The sequence below is a fragment of the Saccostrea echinata genome, unplaced genomic scaffold, assembly GCF_033153115.1.
Source record: "Saccostrea echinata isolate AGI-Se365-2 ecotype Australia unplaced genomic scaffold, CSIRO_AGI_Sech_v1 ptg000029l, whole genome shotgun sequence".
NCBI classification, from domain to species: Eukaryota; Metazoa; Mollusca; class Bivalvia; order Ostreida; family Ostreidae; genus Saccostrea; species Saccostrea echinata.
The window spans coordinates 2,935,465-2,957,820 of NW_026889778.1; the positions used below are offsets into that span (position 1 = coordinate 2,935,465).

Below are 22,356 nucleotides of genomic sequence, written 5' to 3' on the forward strand. Positions count from 1 at the left end.
TTTATTGCCTTGATCTGAGAGCTTGTTAGCTAGAAAGTCATCAAGGAGATGACATTTAAAGCTTGTTTAAAGATTTCAAGTTGTTTATCTTTTTTAAATATGTAAATTATATATATATATATATATATATATATATATATATATATATATATATATATATATATATATATATATATATATATATATATATATATATGCTATTATATTGCAAGTTCAGTGATCTAAAATAATATATTTCAAAATCATAGAATTCCTATTAAAATTGACCATTCTTTTTCAGAACTGTAAGAGTTGTATCAACGAAATAAGGAGATAAGGAACTGTAATCAAGCTCAAAAGTCTATTGAAACAATACAAATCGGGAGCAGAGCAAACTCGGACCTCAGAGGTTGGATCAGGTACCATGGAGGAGTAAGCATCCCTTGTCAACCGGTCACACTCGCCGTGTCCATTGTCATGATCGGGCAAACAAAAATCCGTAGACGATTCAGTGTTTGAGAAAATGGCCTAACAATAAGTATGGGAAAAAAACATCAATCAGCATTTGATATCATCTACTAATTCAAATGAAAAACCCAAAACGAAATTTGCAATCTTAAGAGTAAAATAAATTCCGATTTCTTTTTATGGTTTTTTTTTATTTCGGCAAGAAAAACTGGAATCCATACATCACATAAACATTTTCAATGTTTTAATATTCCAGTGCAGAACGAATGACATATGAACTGAAAACACATTATTACATACAATAATGATTTATCTTCAACAAAAGCCATGAAAGACAACGATTTCCTTAAGGAGAAAAGTAAATAAAAATCCAGTTTGGTTAGCTTATGTCTAAAATATATGAATCTCCAATAAACAAGCAAAAAATACGATAAAAAGATAAAAATACACAGGCTGAAAATAACAATTACTGTCTGAAGAGAATGAAAAATTCATACAAGTAAAGGTATTCCTAAATGTTTATTCTGGCAAAAATACTTTAATGTGTGCTTTGCTAAAACACTGAACAATACTTTTACTTAATCAATGGATTAAGCTACTTATCTTGAAACGTTTATTTGGATTGCCCATTCTTTTTTTTTTACTATCATCAGAAAACTGAATTGTCAAAATGAAATTTGCAAATATATAACAATGGAATGTTATAATTCGCAACATAATATTTTTTTTTTTTACAATAAATGACTACCAAACAAAACGAAATGTCACAATACACAATTAACTCTGCTTTAAAGAACACAGACACAAATAACAAATTTTTGCTGTTTTTTCCTTATCTACGGAACCTATTCTAATGTTGACAATTAATTTTATTTTGTAAATCCGAAAGGTACAATATACTCCAAAGTATCCTCAAAAGATCTTTCCAAAATTATGCATTTTATTATAAATTAAGTATATTGGGGGGGGGGGGGATGCTTTAAACACTTTTTGAAAAATCAATAATTTATATCTAAGGTCTTATAAATTAGTCGGATTAAGCTTCCTTTTTATTTCTGACTATACAAATGTTTCAAAAATATTTGAGTATACTAAAGAAGGGCATTCTTGGGGAAAACAAATAACAGTCGACTAAGGAAATAGGTAAAACACAAAATCTTTAAAATGTTAAATTTTACAGAAAACACTCTTATAATTAATGTGAAGTGAAAATAACGGGCAACTATGTAAATCACTTCTACTACTACAGTTAAAATGTTAAACATTTAATATGGAATATTATATTATGCTCAACAGCAGAGAAACCAATTATAAAAAAGATAAATAGGCAATAATTCACTCAAACAACTGGCGTTACTTAATATTATTAAGCTTTGATGTGTACAGCTTATAAATCACCTTAACATGAATGAACTTGCGAATTTCTAATACAAACAATAAATCTATGTCCCTGTCCTTCCTTAATCAATCTAAATATACGTAATGACTGAATAAAAAATGTACTAATTATGCTAAATCATAATTCACCTTAGTCCTAAGCACTATTATTGAGTTTATTTTAACTCTATTTGCTAAATTAATCCAGAAAAAAAATTACAGGTAAATCTCCTTCATAGCATAATCATATTAAAGGGACATAAAAGCAACAAAAATATAAATTTGTAACTAACTGGCCAGCAACAGTAAAAGAGCAGAATTAAAATTTACTAAGAAACAATACTTAGACATTCAAATCAACAAATAAATTGAATCATTGAAAGATATATACATGTACATGCTATATAACATAAAAAAAATCCAACCATGCACCTGATAAAGGTTTAATAGAGCTTTGTTTTCAAATTAATTTCTCTCCTAATTAAAATGTGATATCATTTTCTTTATTAAACATATATTAATACTTACCCTTATCTTTGTATAATTATAAAAAGTTTCACACTTGCGAATTTTTATTTTTGAAAATTCATCACCTCTCTCATCTGACGTATTCAATGATTCATATTTAACTTTGTGTTATTTCCTTATTATGGTGAAAGAAAATAAATTGTATCATTCTTCACAATTTTCAGAAATCTTTGATTTGGAAATATTGAAACGACTTAAGCATATGACATCTCATTACCATAAATATATCAAAAGCACTAGAATGCACCTACTTTTTGAAAATTCGAGAAAATACGTTTGGAACCACGTCAGAAAAATACGCTACTTAAAGGTATTTTATCTTAATATTCTTCAAATCAGCATCAAATAACAGAAAAAGCAAGCAACAGATTGTTTTTAATATTTTTAAATATTTCCCAAGTGTGGCAGCTCACAATTCACAATCTCAGGTATATCATTAACTAGTTTGATAAATAAAATTTCGAAATTCACATAATTTTCATAATAGTGACATTCAATGAACATTTTAGTTAAAACCCCTGAGTTGTAAAGGCAATTTTAGAGATCAGTTCCTATTTAGAGAGTTTGGATTAAAATAATGATGTTAATATTTTAAACATAGTAAATTAGTATTATTTACAAAATATCTACTCTGAACTATTTTTTTTTCTCCAAATAAATTCAATTCAAATTAAGGACACATGCTACAAACAAAACATTGGATGAATGGATCGGTAGATATTTTTGGACTTCATTTTTTAATGATGCATATCTTAATTCTCTAAAGTATTCAGATCTTGTAGACTTTCTACGATACTCAAATTTCTACCTTTTTGTCATCATCCTTATAAATTCATAGTTTTATTACTTCATAACATGGAATAAAAATGAAACTTTATGTAGCTTAACTTATTCATTTTACTTATATAAACATATACTTAGTTATTTTCATGATTTTTTGATAATATGTTAATAGCATCAGTCCTTAGCATAAAACAAAATGTCTTTTCTTCAGCCTTTTTTATCATACAATGGAAAAATTCTGTTTCAGAGCATGTTAAGAACTATTTTTCACACATTTAATTATCATGATTAACATATATAAAAGCTGAATTTGCTGTCTTCTTACAATAAGTAGAGTCAATCAAAAGGTTTAATGCATTCAGAAAATTTTTATCACATATTATAAATAAATCTTAAAATCTAAAGTAAACTTTATAATAAGGTATTGCACATTTTACTCAGTTTTCCAATTTACAACAACCAATTTTTACAAATATAATGTACACTCTTCTAAACTTTAAAAGAAACAACTTTTATGTACAACGAAGATGTAAAACAGAGCATACCAGGATCCAAAAACAATGATCTGACAACACATCACAATAAACAATAGAAAAAAAATCTGATATCATTTTTATTAGTTATATTATACATTCAAATAAATAACATACCTTCCTGATAAATGGTGCTTTATCTACATTATACATACCAGATACAGAATCACTGGGTGCAACACCAATTTCATGTATAGTCAAACATTCCCAAAATCTTCTCAATTTAAAATTTTAAATTTTGTATATTACCTTGCCAGTATTTGTGAAATTTTATCCAATATATATAAATCACATACAAGCCTATCTATGGGAGGAAATTGAATTGTTTTCAAGAGAATCTAAGGGTTGGAATGCATTTGATCAAATTTGAAAGCATTTTTGCAAAACGTATTAAGTTTTTGCTCTTGAAGGATCTCACTTTCTTTCACATGATCTACCCTATGTATATTATTTAAACTTTTACACAGCCAAGAAGCAGAATCCTGTCCAATAATTAGGACACATACAGACAGACAGAAGTCTAACTACCACAGCAGCTAAATCCCCCACCAACAGTCCTAGAGTTCAGTTGTATTTTACTTGAGGAAGAATTCTCTATAGAGGTATCTCCACCATATTTTTTCTTTAGTTCCTGCAAATAAAATTAAAATTCACTTAAAGGTTAAAGGTAGGCCCTTCTACTCACTCATATAAAAGTGTGTTTAATGCTAATGGCTTTCCAAAAGAAATCTAATTCACAATTAAAATGCACACAATTTCTGCATACTTGCAGGGCTAAATGTCTGAGGTATAGCCATTTCACTTGACTTCTAAAAGCAGTTCCTATTACATCAGAACAAGAAAAATCAAAATTAAAAAAAGAAAAAGAAAAAATAGTCATTTGTTACGGAATAATAACCATTTTTTGCCCCAAAATTCAAATATACTAAAATCTATATTTAAACCATATGAATATTTGGTTATTTTAGCGACCAGTAAATTTGCATTTTACCCCCAAAAAGTGGACATTAATTATCAGCATTATCAAATTCCAATGATTTAGGAATACTTTGTTTTAATCAGAAAATATTTGTGATTAAATTAAATAGAAGCATTTAATTTTAGTGTTGTAAAGTCCGTTGCTAATAGTGCCAAAATTAGGCAAAAAGTGTGCTTCTTTGTTTGCCGACATATTTTTATATTCCTGTATAGCAGAATTCGTTAAAAAAACTTCTACAAAGGAAGAAAACACTTCCTATGGCCTTCAATAATTAAAAGACAAAAATAAAAGACACCAAAGAGTCTGCCACATGTATTTCATATCTGAATGTTTCATTGACTATAGACGAAATGAGTAAACTAACAACTAAATTGTATGACAAAAGACATAACATCAGCTTCTCCGTCGTCATATAGCAATATTCCGCTATGACCTGCATATGGTGTTTATGTCTCCTAACTTATACAATACTCAAAAGCATGCCCCGAGTACGATCAAATTTTTAAGCGAGGCAGGCTTCAGATTTGAGGTTGATGTTACAACCACCTCGTTGAAGCTCAGCATTTCATAAGTTCTATGGTCGATACAATGAACTGTTAGCAAATATAACCTATCATTGGATCGTATTTTGACTGATATACGTGGGTTAATCCAAAAGTTATATCGCAAATGCTATAAATTCTTTAATAATCGAAAGTTTTCATCAAACCTGTATGTACTAATATCTCGATCTACTTTGACTTTTGCTCTAAAATGTCATTCAGATATATACCATACTTTATAAAATATTAGAATAAACACCATGCTGGGTCTCGTTCATCGCCGCACGACAAGAGTGTGCCAACGTCATTATGATATTTCTCTTCGACACTCATTTTGAATCTGATAATACATAGATTTACGCAAAAAGAAATGAGTTTAGAAATAACATTTGGACAAAGTTCAGATAATTTTAATACTACAACTCAAAAGAAGATGGTGTATAGCAAAATGACAGTAAGGGTTATTAAAAGAAGTACGTGAGAGGTTAAAAATGTATGCGGATGAAATGAAAATGAGTGCCAAAAAGTAACGTCATAACGACGTTGGTAACAGTCTCGCCGTGCGGCCATGAAACAAGAGGCCCATGGGCCACAACGCTCACCTGAGTCAATATGGCCCTGTTGTTCTTTGTCAGCAGATTTCTTCTTCTATATATTCATATGTAAAGCTTTGATCAACTGTTCTAGGCATAACCTATCCCCAATTACCATGTTTTGAATGAAATTGAATCTAAACTTTCTGAGGATGCTTCTATATTCATATAACTAATCATGGTTTTGCTGTTCTTGAAACGGAATTTTAAAGATGTCTGCCATCCTACCCTGGGGGGTAGGACGGGAGGGAGGTTCAAGATTTGAACAAACTTGAATATACACTACCTAAGGATGCTTCCATATCAATATGACTAATTATGGCTTTGTTGTTCTTGAGAAGAAGATTTTTAAAGATATTTCTTATATATTCTTTTGTTAAACTTTGATCCCCAATTATGGCCCCACCCTACTACTGGAGGATGCCTTGAACAAACTTGAATCCACAATACTTGGGGATGCTTCAATATCAAAATGACTAATCACTGCTTTCCTGTTCGTGAGAAGATTTTAAAAGATTTTTCCTATTTATTCCTATATAAAACTTTGATCCCCCATTGTGGACCCACCCTACCCCCGGGGGTTTTGATTTCGACAAATTTGAATCTACACTACCTAAGGATGATTCCATATCAATATGACTAATTGTGGCTTTGTTGTTCTTGAGAAGAAGATTTTTAAAGAATTTTCCTATTTATTCCTATGTAAAACTTTGATCCCCCATTGTGGACCCACCCTACCCCCGAGGGTCATGATTTGAACAAACTTAAATCTACACTACCTGAGGATGATTCCATATCAATATGACAAATCATGGCTTTGCTGTTCTTGAGAAGAAGATTTTTAAAGAATTTTCCTATGTATTCCTATGTAAAACTTTGATCCCCCATTGTGGCCCCACCCTACCCCTGGGGGTCATGATTTGAACAAACTTGAATCTACATTACCTGAGGATGATTCCATATTAAAATGACTAATTGTGGCTTTGTTGTTCTTGAGAAGAAGATTTTTAAAGAATTTTCCTATATATTCCTATGTAAAACTTTGTTCCCCATTGTGGCTCCACCCTACCTCCGGGGGTCATGATTTGAACAAATTAAAATCTACACTACCTGAGGATGATTTCATATCAAAATGACTAATTGTGGCTTTGTTGTTCTTGAGAAGAAGATTTTTAAAGAATTTTCCTATATATTCCTATGTAAAACTTTGATCCCCCATTGTGGCTCCACCCTACCCCCGGGGGTCATATTTTGAACAAACTTGAATCTACATCACCTGAGGATGATTCCATATCAAAATTACTAATTGTGGCTTTGTTGTTCTTGAGAAGAAGATTTTTAAAGAATTTTCCTATATATTCCTATGTAAAACTTTGATCCCCCATTGTGGCCCCACCCTACCCTTGGGGGTCATGATTTGAACAAACTTAAATCTACAATACCTGAGGATGATTTCATATCAATATGACTAATTGTGGCTTTGTTGTTCTTGAGAAGAAGGTTTAAAAGAATTTTCCTATGTATTCCTATCTAAAACTTTGATCCACCATAGTGGCCCCACCCTACCCCCGGGGGTCATGATTTGAAGAAACTTGAATCTACACTATGTAATGAAGGTTTCCCATAAGTTTCAACTTTTCTGGCCCAATGGTTCTTGAGAAGAAGATTTTTAAAAGAAGACACCAAATTTTCACTCATTCTTAATTATCTCCCCTTGGAAGAGGGCATGGTCCTTCATTTGAACAAACTTGAATGTCCTTCACCCAAGAATGCTTTGTGGTAAGTTTGGTTGAAATTGGCCCAGTGGTCTGGAGAAGAAGTGGAAAATGTGAAAAGTTTACAGACGGACGGACGGACGGACACACGGACTACGGACAAAATGTGATCAGAAAAGCTCACTTGAGCTTTCAGCTCAGGTGAGCTAAAAACCTTACGTTGTGTTTATCTTACTATTTTAAGTGTTTTATATAATCGATGAAATTTTAAAGGAAATATCAAAATAGATAGGGTTATTAAATATTTCAGATTTTGTTGATAACATTTGATTATTAAGATTTTATAGCAGCTTTGACCTTACTTTTGGAACAACCCTCGTATTTCATACGAATTGTTAGGCCTTTGTTAAATTTGATTGCGGAATATTCCGTCTACCTGTTCAATGCATGAGCTCACAACGGGTACATATGACCAGTCGACAGATGCTTACTCCTCCAAGATACCTGATCCAATCTCTGGAATTTCTTGCGGGGCCCGAACAATACTTGTCTTACAGTAGTTCAGAATATGGTCTGGTCATTAATTTTTCAATTTCATTGTTACCATTGTTATAGGGCAGATAAATACTAATACTGCATAGTCTATAGTCTTTTTGATTACTTGATGCAGAATTTGAAAGTTCAATACGTAGTAACAATTGGCACAACTCCAGCATCATGACATTTATGTTTTACTTTGGAATTAATTTTTTAATTATCACATTTTTAAACAAAAACAAGATGGAATTTTCGATGAACACAGTTTATGACATCCCAGAGTTCTCAAAAATGTTTTGTACTATAAGAAACTTTTCAACTGATTTAATATGAATATTTCTCTTATATTTCTTATGTTTAGTACGTTTTGCAGGGATATATTAAGGAGGGATTCTTCTCGTATTCATTGTAATTAATAATTAATGAATTCACAGATTCAAGAAGACAACGTATCAATTAGATTAAAATTGACCATTTCATTTGAGGAGGAATGTGAGGTCAAGGTCATTATCTTTTTAGCTCACCTGAGCTGAAAGCTCTCGTGAGCTTGTCTGATCACATTTTGTCTGTCGTTTGTCTGTCTGTAAACTTTTCAAATTTTCGACTTCTTCTCAAGGGCTAGATGCCACAAAGCATCCGTGGGTGAAGGGGATTTAATTTTGTTCAAATGAAGAGCCAGTCCTCTTTTAAAGACAGATAATCAAGAATTAATGAAAAATTGTTGGTATGTTTCAAAAACCATTGCGCAAAAATAGATGAAACTTATGTGAAACCTTCATTACATATCGTAGATTCAAATTTGTGCAAATAATGATCCCACGGGGGTAGGATGGGTCCAGAATGGGGGATGAAAGTTTTACATAGAAAAATCTTTCAAAATCTCAAGAACAGCAGTACCATGATTAGTCATATTCCTTACGTAGTGAAGATTCAAGTTTGTTCAAATCATGACCCCGGGGTAGGGTGGGGCCACAATGGGGGATCAAAATTCTATATAGGAATATATAAGGAAAAAAATCAAATCTTATCAAATCTTCTTGTCAAGAACAGCAAAGCCATGATTAGTCATAATGATATGGGAGCATCCTCAGGTAGTGTAGATTCAAGTTTGTTCAAACCATGCCCCGAGGTAGGCTGGTGACACAATGGGGGATCAAAGTTTTACATAGGCATATATAGGAGAAATCTTTAAAAATCTTCTTGACAAGAACAGTAAAGCCATGATTAGTCATGATTATATGGAATCATCCTCAGGTAGTGTAGATTCAATTTTCTTCAATCATGACCCCCAGGGGTAGGATGGAGCCACAATGGAGAATCAAAGTTTTACATAGAAATATTTAGAATTTAGAAGAAAAAAAATCTCAAGAACAGCAAAGCCATAACTAGTCACACTGATATGAAAGCATCCTTACGTAGTGTAGATTCAAGTTTGTTTAAATCATGACCCCTGGGGGTAAAATGACGCCACATTGAAGGGGGGGGGGGTGTCAAATTTTCGCATAAGAATAAAAAGGAAAAAATCTGCTGAAGAAAAAACAGGGCCATATTGACTCAGGAGGCGTCTTTGATATAAGGAATCAAAAATAACTACTGTCAATCAGATTAGATTGTTTTTTTCTTTTTAAATAAAAAGATCTTACCATATAGGATACTTCCAAACTGAGATGAACTAATTGAAACTGAAATCATATTAGTTAATCTGAATTTCCTCCATTTTTCTTAATTTTTAGGGAATACTGGTTATTTTTATATGCTTCCTATATCATTTTTTTTTAATTTTCACATCTGGTGAAGTAGTCATATGAAGATACAAATGATACCCCCAAAAAAGTTTTGACAATTTAATAAGAGAGAAACAGAACTGATTTTTTTCTCAAATTGGTTCTACGTTTGAAAGTTTTCTAAAGCTAGCAAGATTGTAGTTTGTTTGGAAAACTATATTTATTTGATAAAATGTAAAACTTTAGTCCATTATGATTAATTTCAGTGACTTCAGAAAAAATCTTTTTAGCCTTTGTTTGTTTAAAAATGTGAACTGAATTTATTATTCTTTACTAATTCTTAGAAGCAGAAAAGATGCTTTCATATGCCATCGTTCCACCAAAAATATAGTCCCTACTAGATTTCAAACTCATTTTACAATTTTTATTTAAAGTTGTACAATTATGAGAAGGAAAGAAAAATATGATCTTTTAAATCCCTAATATCTAAATATAAAAGACATTTAAGCAAACATATTTTGAATATTTAATTTAGTTAGAAACCAGAAAAGAATCCCTCGAATGTCACTTGTCAGTTTTTGAGAAAAGTTTAGTCAAATCCTATTAGGGCTGAGGACGATAGGCATATCGATACGTATGAAGAAATATAGAAATATCGTCCAGAAAGTTCTGACTTATGTTTTTCTTTGTTTACTTAACATTTTGGGTTAAATATATAGATTAAATGTTAAATAAAAATTTAAATATGGAGTACATAATAATTAACACCACTTGTGTAAAATAATTTTGTTTTAGAACAGATATACAACTTCTTTGAATAAATTATTCTTATTTGTGAAGAAATGTTTAATTTGTTCATTTCAATAAGAAAAAAAGATTTTAAAACCAATTCAACATGTCGTGATACATACTGTATCGTGATCCGTATCGATATAGAAAAAGTAATATCATCCCTAGAACCTATAATATCAAAATTATTCATTATAATTTTATAACATATTTGAATTCAGCATTGCAAATTGTACAGCATTCAATTGAAAACATGCTCTCAAAATTGGCAAGAGATAAGTATTGTGGGGTATATTTCTTGGGTGGAAGAATATAAAAAAATTCTCAAAATATACAGATTTGATTAAATCAATATGTTGGAACTTTGGCCATGCATATTTTTACTCGCAGAAATTTTCACAATATTATATGCTAGGAATATTCAATGTAGGCTTTGAAACAATTTTTTCTTCATAATTTGCCAAAAATTGCAGATATACTAAAAAAAAGTCAACATAAAATTTACTTTCTTTTATGGACTGAAATTTGCATAATTTGACATATTTCTAAACATCTACACCACTGGCCCCAACTTTTTATTTCATTTTTCTTTTAAAGTACACCATACTCCTTATGCCTAAACACTTAATAAAAAGTTTGATACAAGAAAACATTATAATGAGTGTTTAGAATTTTAATACCCAAAAAATATTATTATTTTATCGGTGCAAAAAGGTCACATGCATAATAATATATGCTCGTTAATTGGCATTTTTTTTTTAATTTAAACTATTTTAAATTAAATAAAACTACATTAAGGACATATGCAACGTACCTTACCTACTGATATTTTTTTCAAGATATTCTTAATTTAAGATTATTGTGTCATCAGATGTTCATAGACAAAAAATTAGCATGCTTTTCCAGGGGTTTTGAAAAGATATCAATTAATGAAAATTTTTGTATAATTCAAAGAAAAATATACAAAAATACTAAACATATATTCTAGATGTTTTGTTTATCCAAACTTGTTTTAGAAGAAATGTAGAACAGCATATATAGACAATAAAATGTAGCACACAGTTCCTTTAAGTATTGGAACTCTTCAACTCCAGGGAAAAAGACAATAAAATTCAAACTACGTTGCGTATGTCCTTAAGTCATGCTTACATGCGAAAGGTGAAAATAATGAACTGTGACAGATCTCAAAAAATCTAAAAACAATACAAATCTTTGAACAGGGTATTAAACACAGGCCCCAGAAAATTCCAGAGGTGGGATCAGTGCTTAAGAGGAGTAAGCATCCCCTGTTGACTGGTCACACCTGCCGTAAGCCCTATGTATTGATCAGGTAAATGGAACTTCAGTTTAAAAACAAAGACCTAACAATTGGTATGAAACATGTCAGTCAAAATACGATCCAATGATACGTTATATTTGTTAATAAGGTCATTATAACAACCATAGATCTGATAAAATATGAATGAGATAAAAGTGATTACAATAAAAGTTATGAAGTCCAAAAGTCAAGTTTATTGTACTGTTGCTCTGTAATTTTTCTTTTCAATTTTGAGTTATTCTGTATGAGCAGATATATAAAATATCCTTCTAAAAAATCTTTGATATAACCAGCTGTGTCAGGAGCATTCCTTTTATAATTAATTTTGATGTACAAAAGCAATCAGTTAATTTGTAACTAACTGTGTTAGAGGCATAGGGTTCTATTTCAAGGGTACCAATGCCTTACACAAAATGCTCTGATTCTGAGAATTGGTATGAGTATCTGTGATCCTATGCATTCTTGTTTCATGCCTTAGCCCCCTCTTTAGCTTATTTACAAAAACACAGAGGGAAATAAACTGTTTGAAAACTTTACATTTTTCCTAAAATTCACAAACAGAAAATAAGCACGAAACATTGTACGCTAAATAAATGGTGTGAAAGGATGATGATTGAGCATTCATGCAGAAGAGATACATTTTTTCATGTATAATATGAATGATTTTGTGGGTTGCAAAATTAACCAAATCTTGTTATTTTTGTATGGAGAATGTCTTATTTCTATTAGGAGTGATTTATGTAGGAAATGTTTCTATTTGATTAAGTGAAATGTTCTCTCAAATTAGGAAATAAATGTTGATATCCAAACTTGCACAAGAAACTACATAAAACAAGTCTTAAACTTCCTTCATTTATGTTATAGAAATCTTCACGAGATGAGCAATGTGTTCACTCAGCCATGAACAACCGTCATCAACACAGACTAGACACTATAATAAGATGAGAATTACATATAGAGGCTTAATTATTGCAGGAACACTGGAAGTAAATCAGCAATACTGAATAGATTCCACATCTTTAAAGTTTTTTTTACCTTCATATGAAAATTAAAGCTTAATTGTTTCTGATTTTTTCCTCTTCCAGGTCAAATCTAAGCTATATCCTCTAGATTTGTAGATGTGTAGTTATAAGGAAAATCAGGCTTTGCACATATTTTTTTTGTAAATGCATAATGTCAAAATTTAAATTCCCACTGATGCTGACAAAGGAGATGATTAAAGCCTAACCTTTTGATCATAGAAAATGAATGCAAACATTAAGGCTCATTCATCCTCTGATAAGAGAGGTAACTCTCATTGAGATTAATGACCATTATTTCCTTAAAATTGCAATTTTTGTAAAATTTTGCACCTCATGGTTTGCTTGAATTGTTTGTAGCCTGATTATAAATTACATTTCATTTAGAAAATCATTATTGTTACCATGGTTACAACAAAATTTTATGAGTGAAAGAAGGATGATGAACGTAAACCCAAGGAAATTTTTCCCAGTTTTTCCTTTGCTAACACTTGGACTGATCCCAAATATACAGCAGAAATCAGTGGCAGTTTTGTGTGATCTGAATATAACAATATGCCCCCACTTATAAAATTTCAAAAATGGAATTATGATACCTCAAAGATCAAGGTGTCATTGTCACATTTGTCAATATAAACCTCAAAAATCTGAAGACAGAAAATGTGAAGCAGACGTCGACATGTTTTCAGAGTACAGTTGTACCTTATCATTGCCCTCTAAAGATAATATAAAAGTACTCTATTTTCTATATTTGAAATCTAGGACTTTGAATACTTGATATGTGAGGGGTTTTCTCCACCAACCAATCAATGACATGTTTTCAAATTCATTTTCAAACAACTGTAATAAAATAATAATTAATGTAATAAAATTGATAAAATGTCTTTTTAAATTAGTTGTACTTTATTGAGTCACCTTCTCAGCGTACAAGCTAACTTTTGCCATTTCTCTGGCACTTGTTTCTATGGTTTACCTTTGCCATTTCTGTAAACAGTTCTTCTATATTAGTGTTCTCTTTGGCACTTGTTTCTATGGCATCAATCATGCCATGATGTTGAGCAAAGGCCTTTGCTTCTGACAAATTCACTTCTCGTAAATGTTCCATGTCTTTTTTGTTTCCTGTAATCAAAAAAAAAAAAAAAACAATCAAATAAAAGATTTATTTAATACTCAAAGTGTATGTATTTCAATATTTACTTGATAGAGTCTGTTCATGTGTAAATTTGTCACAAAATTCTGTTAATTCTTAAAATTCCAGAATTTACTCTGAGGCTCCAAGATATGTCCCCAAATAACAACTCTGCCTCAATAATACTAGGCCTCATATTGAACAATACTCCAAATCTGAGCATGATTTTTTGTGAATTTACATTGACTATAAGATCACAGTCATGCCTTGAACAAATTTCTTTTTAAGATTTTGACTGAGGTAAGTTATAAAAAGTAAATGTTTTGTGTACATGTATGTATGATCCATCAGTAAAATAAATACTTTCACATTTGAAGTATCAGTTAACCCTGTATTTTATTATTTTGTGTTTAACTTGTATTAAAAAAAAACCTTTTTGTACGTCTTCTGGTTAAAAGCTTAATTCAATTTCTCCTCAAGGATGGAACATTTTATACTCTCAGCACTTACTCCAATAAATTTAAATAGAAATTAAAATAAATGTACATACATTGTATATACAAAGAGATGTCAAAGCTGGGACACACGAGTTTGCAAGTTTATTTTGATGGAATATTGATAAAACATTCTAATACAAGTCTTTTAATAAGACAGTCATTTCAAGGTATCCTACATTTACATCAGCCAGTACACAGAGGGTATAAACACATAGTAAGTACATGTACATAATTAGTGTAATTAACACTTCTGTTCTTGTGATATTTAGTGACATTAAGGTTTATTTCTGTAATTCCCTACCTGATGGTTTTATATAATTCCAGAAAGTTCACAAGACATTTAAATGGCCTCAATATTATAAATATTATATTATCATGGTGTGAAACAAAAAATTACAGGAGTTAAAAACCTTAATATCATGACATAAGGTGGAATTTATTTGGAAAATGTGAAGGTATTAGTATTCAGGGTGTTGAAATATCACAGTTGAGAAACTGATGTCCAAGATTTCATAACAAAATAGAGGTTCATTAAATACCTGAATTCAATATCAAATACTTTAAAATACACCCTATTTTCAGGTATTTCTCTATACAAAATTCTTAAAAGTTCCTTGAAAAATTCCATGGTTATAACAAACTCTGTTACAATGAATTTATGGATTTTGTGTCCCCTAAACAATAAGAATGACAAAATTTACATTTCTATGAAGAATTTTTAAAGATCTCCTAGCTTAAAAATTTTGAATGGACAAAATCTTTCGCTTAACTTAGTAATTATATTTGAAATTCAATTTATCAGAGAACTTTAGTAATTTGATCAAGGTAAGTTTTGTTTGACTTACTTCCCTGACATATTCAGTAGTCAAATCCTTATATTTACATAAGGCAGTAATGAAAAATTAATATCCTTGTATTTACATAAGGCAGTAATAAAAAATTAATATCCATGTATTTACATAAGGTAGTATTTAAAAAAAATAATATCCTTATATTTACATAAGGCAGTTATAAAAAATAAACATGTTTTTAATAATGCATTTTTTTTATTAACAATCACTGAAAAATTATAATTCAATGTGTATTTGAGACAGAATAAAGTAAGCATTTTTTTTTTAAAATGCCAATCTTCATGTGTTAATTTCCCAATCTACATGTACAGTATGTCTCCTAGAGTTCAGATATAAAAAGAATAAATATATCTTCTGTTGTCAGGGGAGACATAAATTATTGTATAGATTTTTAAATAATTTTCATACATTTGTGGTGGTAGAACAAAGACCAATAACTCTTACAATGCATACAATTCTACCATTATTTGGGAAGTTAAGTCCCCCTTAGTAAAACTTGATCAGTATATGCATAAAAAGGATGAATGCACTAAATGCTGGGTGTGGATTTTTTTTTTTTTTTTTTTTTTTTTTTTTTTTTTTTTTGGGAGGGGGCACATTTGTTACTTTCATATCTTACTTAATTTCACTTCTGTTAATTCATTTGTTAATGAATCTGCTAAATTTCCAACAGAATTTTTAAATGTCAACATAGTTTTAGAGTGTAATGCTATTTAATGTCAACATAGTTTTAGACTGTAATGCTATTTAATGTCAACATAGTTTAAGACTGTAATGCTATTTAATGTCAACATAGTTTTAGACATGCTATTTAATGTCAACATAGTTTTAGACTGTAATGCTATTTAATGTGAACATAGTTTTAGACTGTAATGCTATTTAATGTCAACATAGTTTTAGACTGTAATGCTATTTAATGTCAACATAGTTTTAGACTGTAATGCTATTTAAAATAAAGGGGTGTTTTCATCATCATGTCTACTGCTTTGCAAATATCGAGAATTAACACCGAGAATTAACATTTACCTGCCCTTGAATAGGATGATAAATATGCATGAAAGGTGGAGCAAATTCGTAAATATGGGTCTAAAATTAAACTAGCTTAACAATGTAACATATACATAAAAAAATATGTGATGTCTCTCTCTCTCTCTTTTCCTCTCCCCCTGACTTCAGTACATGTTTAAGAAATAAGGTATGATTTTAAAAGTTTTATAGGGATGTAAATACGGGTTGGTCATGTGATCAAATCCCATAAAGCCCGATACCTTATTACTTATATTTACATTTGTGACTGATTTATTACAAATAGTAAGGTACTAAAGTTTTAAACCCATAAATGATTTATTTTTTTTCAAAACTCAACGGTATAAATTGAACATGTTAAACACGTTGATCTCTTATGACGTCACTATGAAATTACATAGATCGTTTGTGACTAAACAATTAATTAATGGTCACATGACGAACTTGTTTTACACGGGTGTAAAAATGCCTTGTTCAAATAATGATATATAATGGAAAACATTTGCAAATGTAAATATATATGTATTATTAACAATATATGGGCTTTTACACATACCCTCTAGTTGCCCAGTCACTTACTTGGTAAAGCACATAATGCTCTTTTAGTGCCTATCTACGATACACTGTACAATGTCTGGTATTACCTATCTATGATACACTGTACAATGTTTGGTATTACCTATCTATGATACACTGTACAACGTTTGGTATTACCTATCAATGATACACTGTACTAGGGGTGCAACGATACACTAACCTCACGGTACGATACGTATCATGGTATTCAGTTCATGATACGATACGTATCACGATACAAGGTTAAAAAGTCTTTCAAGTTTGTCATCATATTTTTTTTAATCTTGACAGGGTAATATAAAATGTTCATATTTTTTTTAATAATAATTAGAATAAAATTTTGTTAACTTGAATTTGATTGTTGGGTAGATCTTTGAGTTTTGACAATACTCTAAACCAATGATGAACATTTACATTGTACAATGTCTGGTATTACCTATCTATGATACACTGTACAATGTCTGGTATTACCTACCTATGATACACTGTACAATGTTTGGTATTACCTACCTATGATACACTGTACAATGTTTGGTATTACCTACCTATGATACACTGTACAATGTCTGGTATTACCTACCTATGATACACTGTACAATGTTTGGTAATACATATCTATGATACACTGTACAATATCTGGTATTACCTATCTCTGATACACTGTACAATGCCTGGTATTACCTATCTCTGATACATGTACAATGTCTGGTATTACCTATCTCTGATACACTGTACAATGTCTGGTATTACCTATCTATGATACACTGTACAATGTCTGGTATTATCTATCTATGATAAACTGTACAATGTCTGGTATTACCTATCTATGATACACTGTACAATGTCTGGTATTACCTACCTATGATACACCGTACAATGTCTTGTATTACCTATCTATGATACACCGTACAAGGTTTGGTATTACCTATCTATGATACACCGTACAATGTTTGGTATTACCTATCTATGATACACTGTACAATGTCTGGTACTACCTATCTATGATACACTGTACAATGTCTGGTATTACCTATCTATGATACACTGTACAATGTCTGGTATTACCTACCGATGATACACTGTACAATGTTTGGTATTACCTACCTATGATACACTGTACAATGTTTGGTATTACCTACCTATGATACACTGTACAATGTCTGGTATTACCTACCTATGATACACTATACAATGTTTGGTAATACATATCTATGATACACTGTACAATATCTGGTATTACCTATCTTTGATACACTGTACAATGTCTGGTATTACCTATCTCTGATACATGTACAATGTCTGGTATTACCTATCTCTGATACACTGTACAATGTCTGGTATTGCCTATCTCTGATACACTGTACAATGCCTGGTATTACCTATCTCTGATACATGTACAATGTCTGGTATTACCTATCTCTGATACACTGTACAATGTCTGGTATTACCTATCTATGATACACTGTACAATGTCTGGTATTATCTATCTATGATAAACTGTACAATGTCTGGTATCACCTATCTATGATAACTGTACAATGTCTGGTATTACCTACCTTTGATACATCGTAAATGTCTGGTATTACCTATCTATGATACACCGTACAATGTCTGGTATTACCTACCGATGATACACTGTACAATGTTTGGTATTACCTACCTATGATACACTGTACAATGTTTGGTATTACCTACCTATGATACACTGTACAATGTCTGGTATTACCTATCTATGATACACTGTACAATGTTTGGTAATACATATCTATGATACACTGTACAATATCTGGTATTACCTATCTTTGATACACTGTACAATGTCTGGTATTACCTATCTCTGATACATGTACAATGTCTGGTATTACCTATCTCTGATACACTGTACAATGTCTGGTATTACCTATCTCTGATACACTGTACAATGCCTGGTATTACCTATCTCTGATACATGTACAATGTCTGGTATTACCTATCTCTGATACACTGTACAATGTCTGGTATTACCTATCTATGATACACTGTACAATGTCTGGTATTATCTATCTATGATAAACTGTACAATGTCTGGTATTACCTATCTATGATACACTGTACAATGTCTGGTATTACCTATCTATGATACATCGTACAATGTCTGGTATTACCTATCTATGATACACCGTACAATGTTTGGTATTACCTATCTATGATATACCGGACAATGTTTGGTATTACCTATCTATGATACACTGTACAATGTCTGGTACTACCTATCTATGATACACTGTACAATGTTTGGTATTACCTATCTATGATACACCGTACAATGTTTGGTATTACCTATCTATGATACACTGTACAATGTCTGGTACTACCTATCTATGATACACTGTACAATGTTTGGTATTACCTATCTATGATACACCGTACAATGTCTGGTATTACCTACCGATGATACACTGTACAATGTTTGGTCCTGCATATCTCTTCACATCCTCAATCCACCGGGGCACACTCTCAAATGTCCCCTTCTTTGTGATGTCATAAGCTATAATTACACCATTGGCACTGCGGTAATAACTCTGAGTGATGGTTCTAAACCTTTCTTGTCCAGCTGTATCCCAAATTTGGAGCTGAAATTTTGGAAAGTATTGATATAACCATCCTCACAATGTCAAGGTTTTGTGATTTCAGAACTCCACACAAACCCTTGATATGTCGTTATTTAAAAGTTGGGCTAGAAAGCTACTATTTGATTTGTTCCTGGTCTAGGACTGGAACCAATCAGAAAACAGTTTTTATTGTGGGTAAGTTTTGTAAACAAATATGACTGTCACTCGTTTTTAAAATGGAAAGTGTCAATATTGTAGGATTTGTGATTAGTTACTTTAAATGAAACATCAGGGATTAATTTTTTGAAGATCATCCTCCTTACAATCACAAAAAATATACTCTGGAGTTGGGCAATATGATAACGACGGATTTGAGAAATATATTCTCATTGGGTAGTTTATAATTTCCCATTATGTCATGTGTAACCATAAGCCCAAGTTTTAAATAACGACTTATGTCAAGGGTTTGTATGGAGTTCCGAAATCACAAAACCTTGACATTGTGAGGATGGATATAACAGACATTTAAAATACTCCAATGTTAATTTAATATAACAGTCATTAATATTTAAACATTTATTTACTACTCATTAACAAAGCTACAAAAATAATATATGTACAAGTTATCTAAACTGTTTATCACCTGACATAACAAAGGATAACACAGGAACAAAGTCAAACATAAGAGAAAGCAGACTGAAACAAATATATCAGAAGTATATAAATGTCTGCCTAATCCCTCTAGATGATCTGTTAATAGAATATAAATCTTGATTAGGCTTCCAAGCTTGATAATGAGACCTTTCACTAAGGTAACATTTCCAGTAGTCCGAAATATCTGACGTTTTCCAGGCTTTTTTTTACGATTTTGATATTTGACATGCCTGGAACGTCAAATATCAAAATCGTAAAAAAAGCCTGGAAAATGTCAGATATTTCGGACTACATTTCCAGCAAAACTGCACGAGTACCAGTGACACTCTTCTGTGGCCCAATTGAACACAGCATGAATCCCCCTCTCTTAAATCTCGAGAGAAACATCCCAGATTTTTAATCACTTTTAACAACTGTGGCCCAAGGATTTTACAGGACAACCCTCGTATTTGATGAATTAAATGTCCTAAGCAGCCATTATATTCAACAGGTCCGGCACAATCTCTTGATTAGGCTATATAGCTTGATTTAGCTATATAGCTTTATTAAGCTATTCAGAATAGCTTGATTTAGCTATTTTATCACACTTTTTTCTCAAATGTGTTATTTTCCAAGTATGCACAAAAAGTCGCACCTTGGTGCAGTGATGATATTCAACCTTGAACTCTTATGAAAATAATGCATGTAAAAATCACTCATCAAATTGCCTCTCCTTAAGAGACTTTGTACTCAAAGTTCTTAAAGTTTTGGGGCTACAAAAAGCAATTGATACAGTTACTTCTTCAATAAAATTATAAAGGAAGCCAATTATGGTCAACAGGATAATTGATTGGTAATAATTCAGTACAATGAGAAGCAATCATACTTATCCATGCCTCAATGCACACAAGGTAGTGTACAGTTACCCAAACAATGGAAATTCATCTTTTGCTTAAAAGTATTCAAATGCTGCAATGTTAGAACTATCTTTGATTTGGGTTGTTGATTTGATAACCCATATTACATATATGAATAGTCAAATACTTGCGACTTTTTGTCTATTTTGTACAAATAACAAATTTTGTGAAAACCTGCATATAAATAGCTTTATCAAGCTATATTGAATAGCTTAATAAAGCTATATAGCTATTTCAAGCTATATAGCTTAATCAAGAGATTGTGCTGGACCTGTTCAAAAGGTGTAGGGTGGTTACGTTCCGATTCCGTGTTCGACCCGCGTGGTTACGACCCAAGTGGTTTCGACCTACTCTAATATATATCCTACATGTCAATACCTGAGTACAGGGGTATACACTGTGCGGTAAACAAATGGATATCCGGTATACTGTATATTGTATGGCTTCAGTGATGTGCGTGTCAAAAGGTACATGTAGTTGTTTCCGTATGTGTAGTCAACATGCAGGTTTCCTAACATTTTTTTCTACTATCGCGGAACATGAATGTTGATAAATTTGATTTAGTAATGAATTATATTTGAACAGTTTTCCATAAAAATTAATCAAATACTTCTTCAAATGTACCGTGATCACATATGCACTGTCTGAACAATGTACGTTTCTCCAAATTTAATTACATACGATAATTAACACAAATATACATGGTCAATATAAAAAAAAATGTAGAGAAAAAATAAAATGTAAAACTTTTGAAAGTGTCAATTAATTTCGTTCCGAAGCAATTAATTGTTAATTAAATGCTTCGGGGCGAAACCACTCGGGTCGAACATGGATTGTGTCGAAACCACGCGGGTCGAACAAGTCATCGGAACGTAACCACCCGCATTCGTTCAAAATAGATCCCTCAGGAAAATCATTAAAAAGTATATATATACAATATGTATGTTCTGTGTTGATACCTTTATCAGCTTTCCATCTATTTGTAAAGTTTTCATGGTAAAGTCGACACCGATAGTCGAGCCATGTTTCTCCACGTATGTGCCTGATTTGAACCTCTGGACAACACACGTCTTCCCGACCCCTGCGTCCCCTATCAACACAATCTTAAATAAATAGTCAAACGTGTCGTCTGATTCTGATCCTGGATATGGTCCCATTTGGTCAGCTGACGGCACTCTATGAGATCATCTGTGTCGTGTTTTTGTTGTGAAAAGAAAAGCGGAAGTGCACACACAGTGCTCTCGATCGGATA

General features: G+C 31.4%; 1 protein-coding gene across 1 annotated transcript; it reads right to left on the minus strand.

Moving 5' to 3' along the window:
• Window positions 1-617: 617 nt before the first annotated feature.
• On the minus strand, window positions 618-22,339 carry LOC133195472 (ras-related protein Rab-43-like). The gene is made up of 4 exons (XM_061331322.1): window positions 22,064-22,339; window positions 19,392-19,575; window positions 13,858-14,003; window positions 618-4,299 (listed from the first exon to the last, which is right to left on the minus strand). Exons 1-4 carry the CDS (start codon window positions 22,259-22,261, stop codon window positions 4,189-4,191), a joined length of 639 nt encoding a protein of 212 aa, XP_061187306.1. The 5' UTR covers window positions 22,262-22,339; the 3' UTR covers window positions 618-4,188.
• Between the last annotated feature and the right edge of the window lie 17 nt (window positions 22,340-22,356).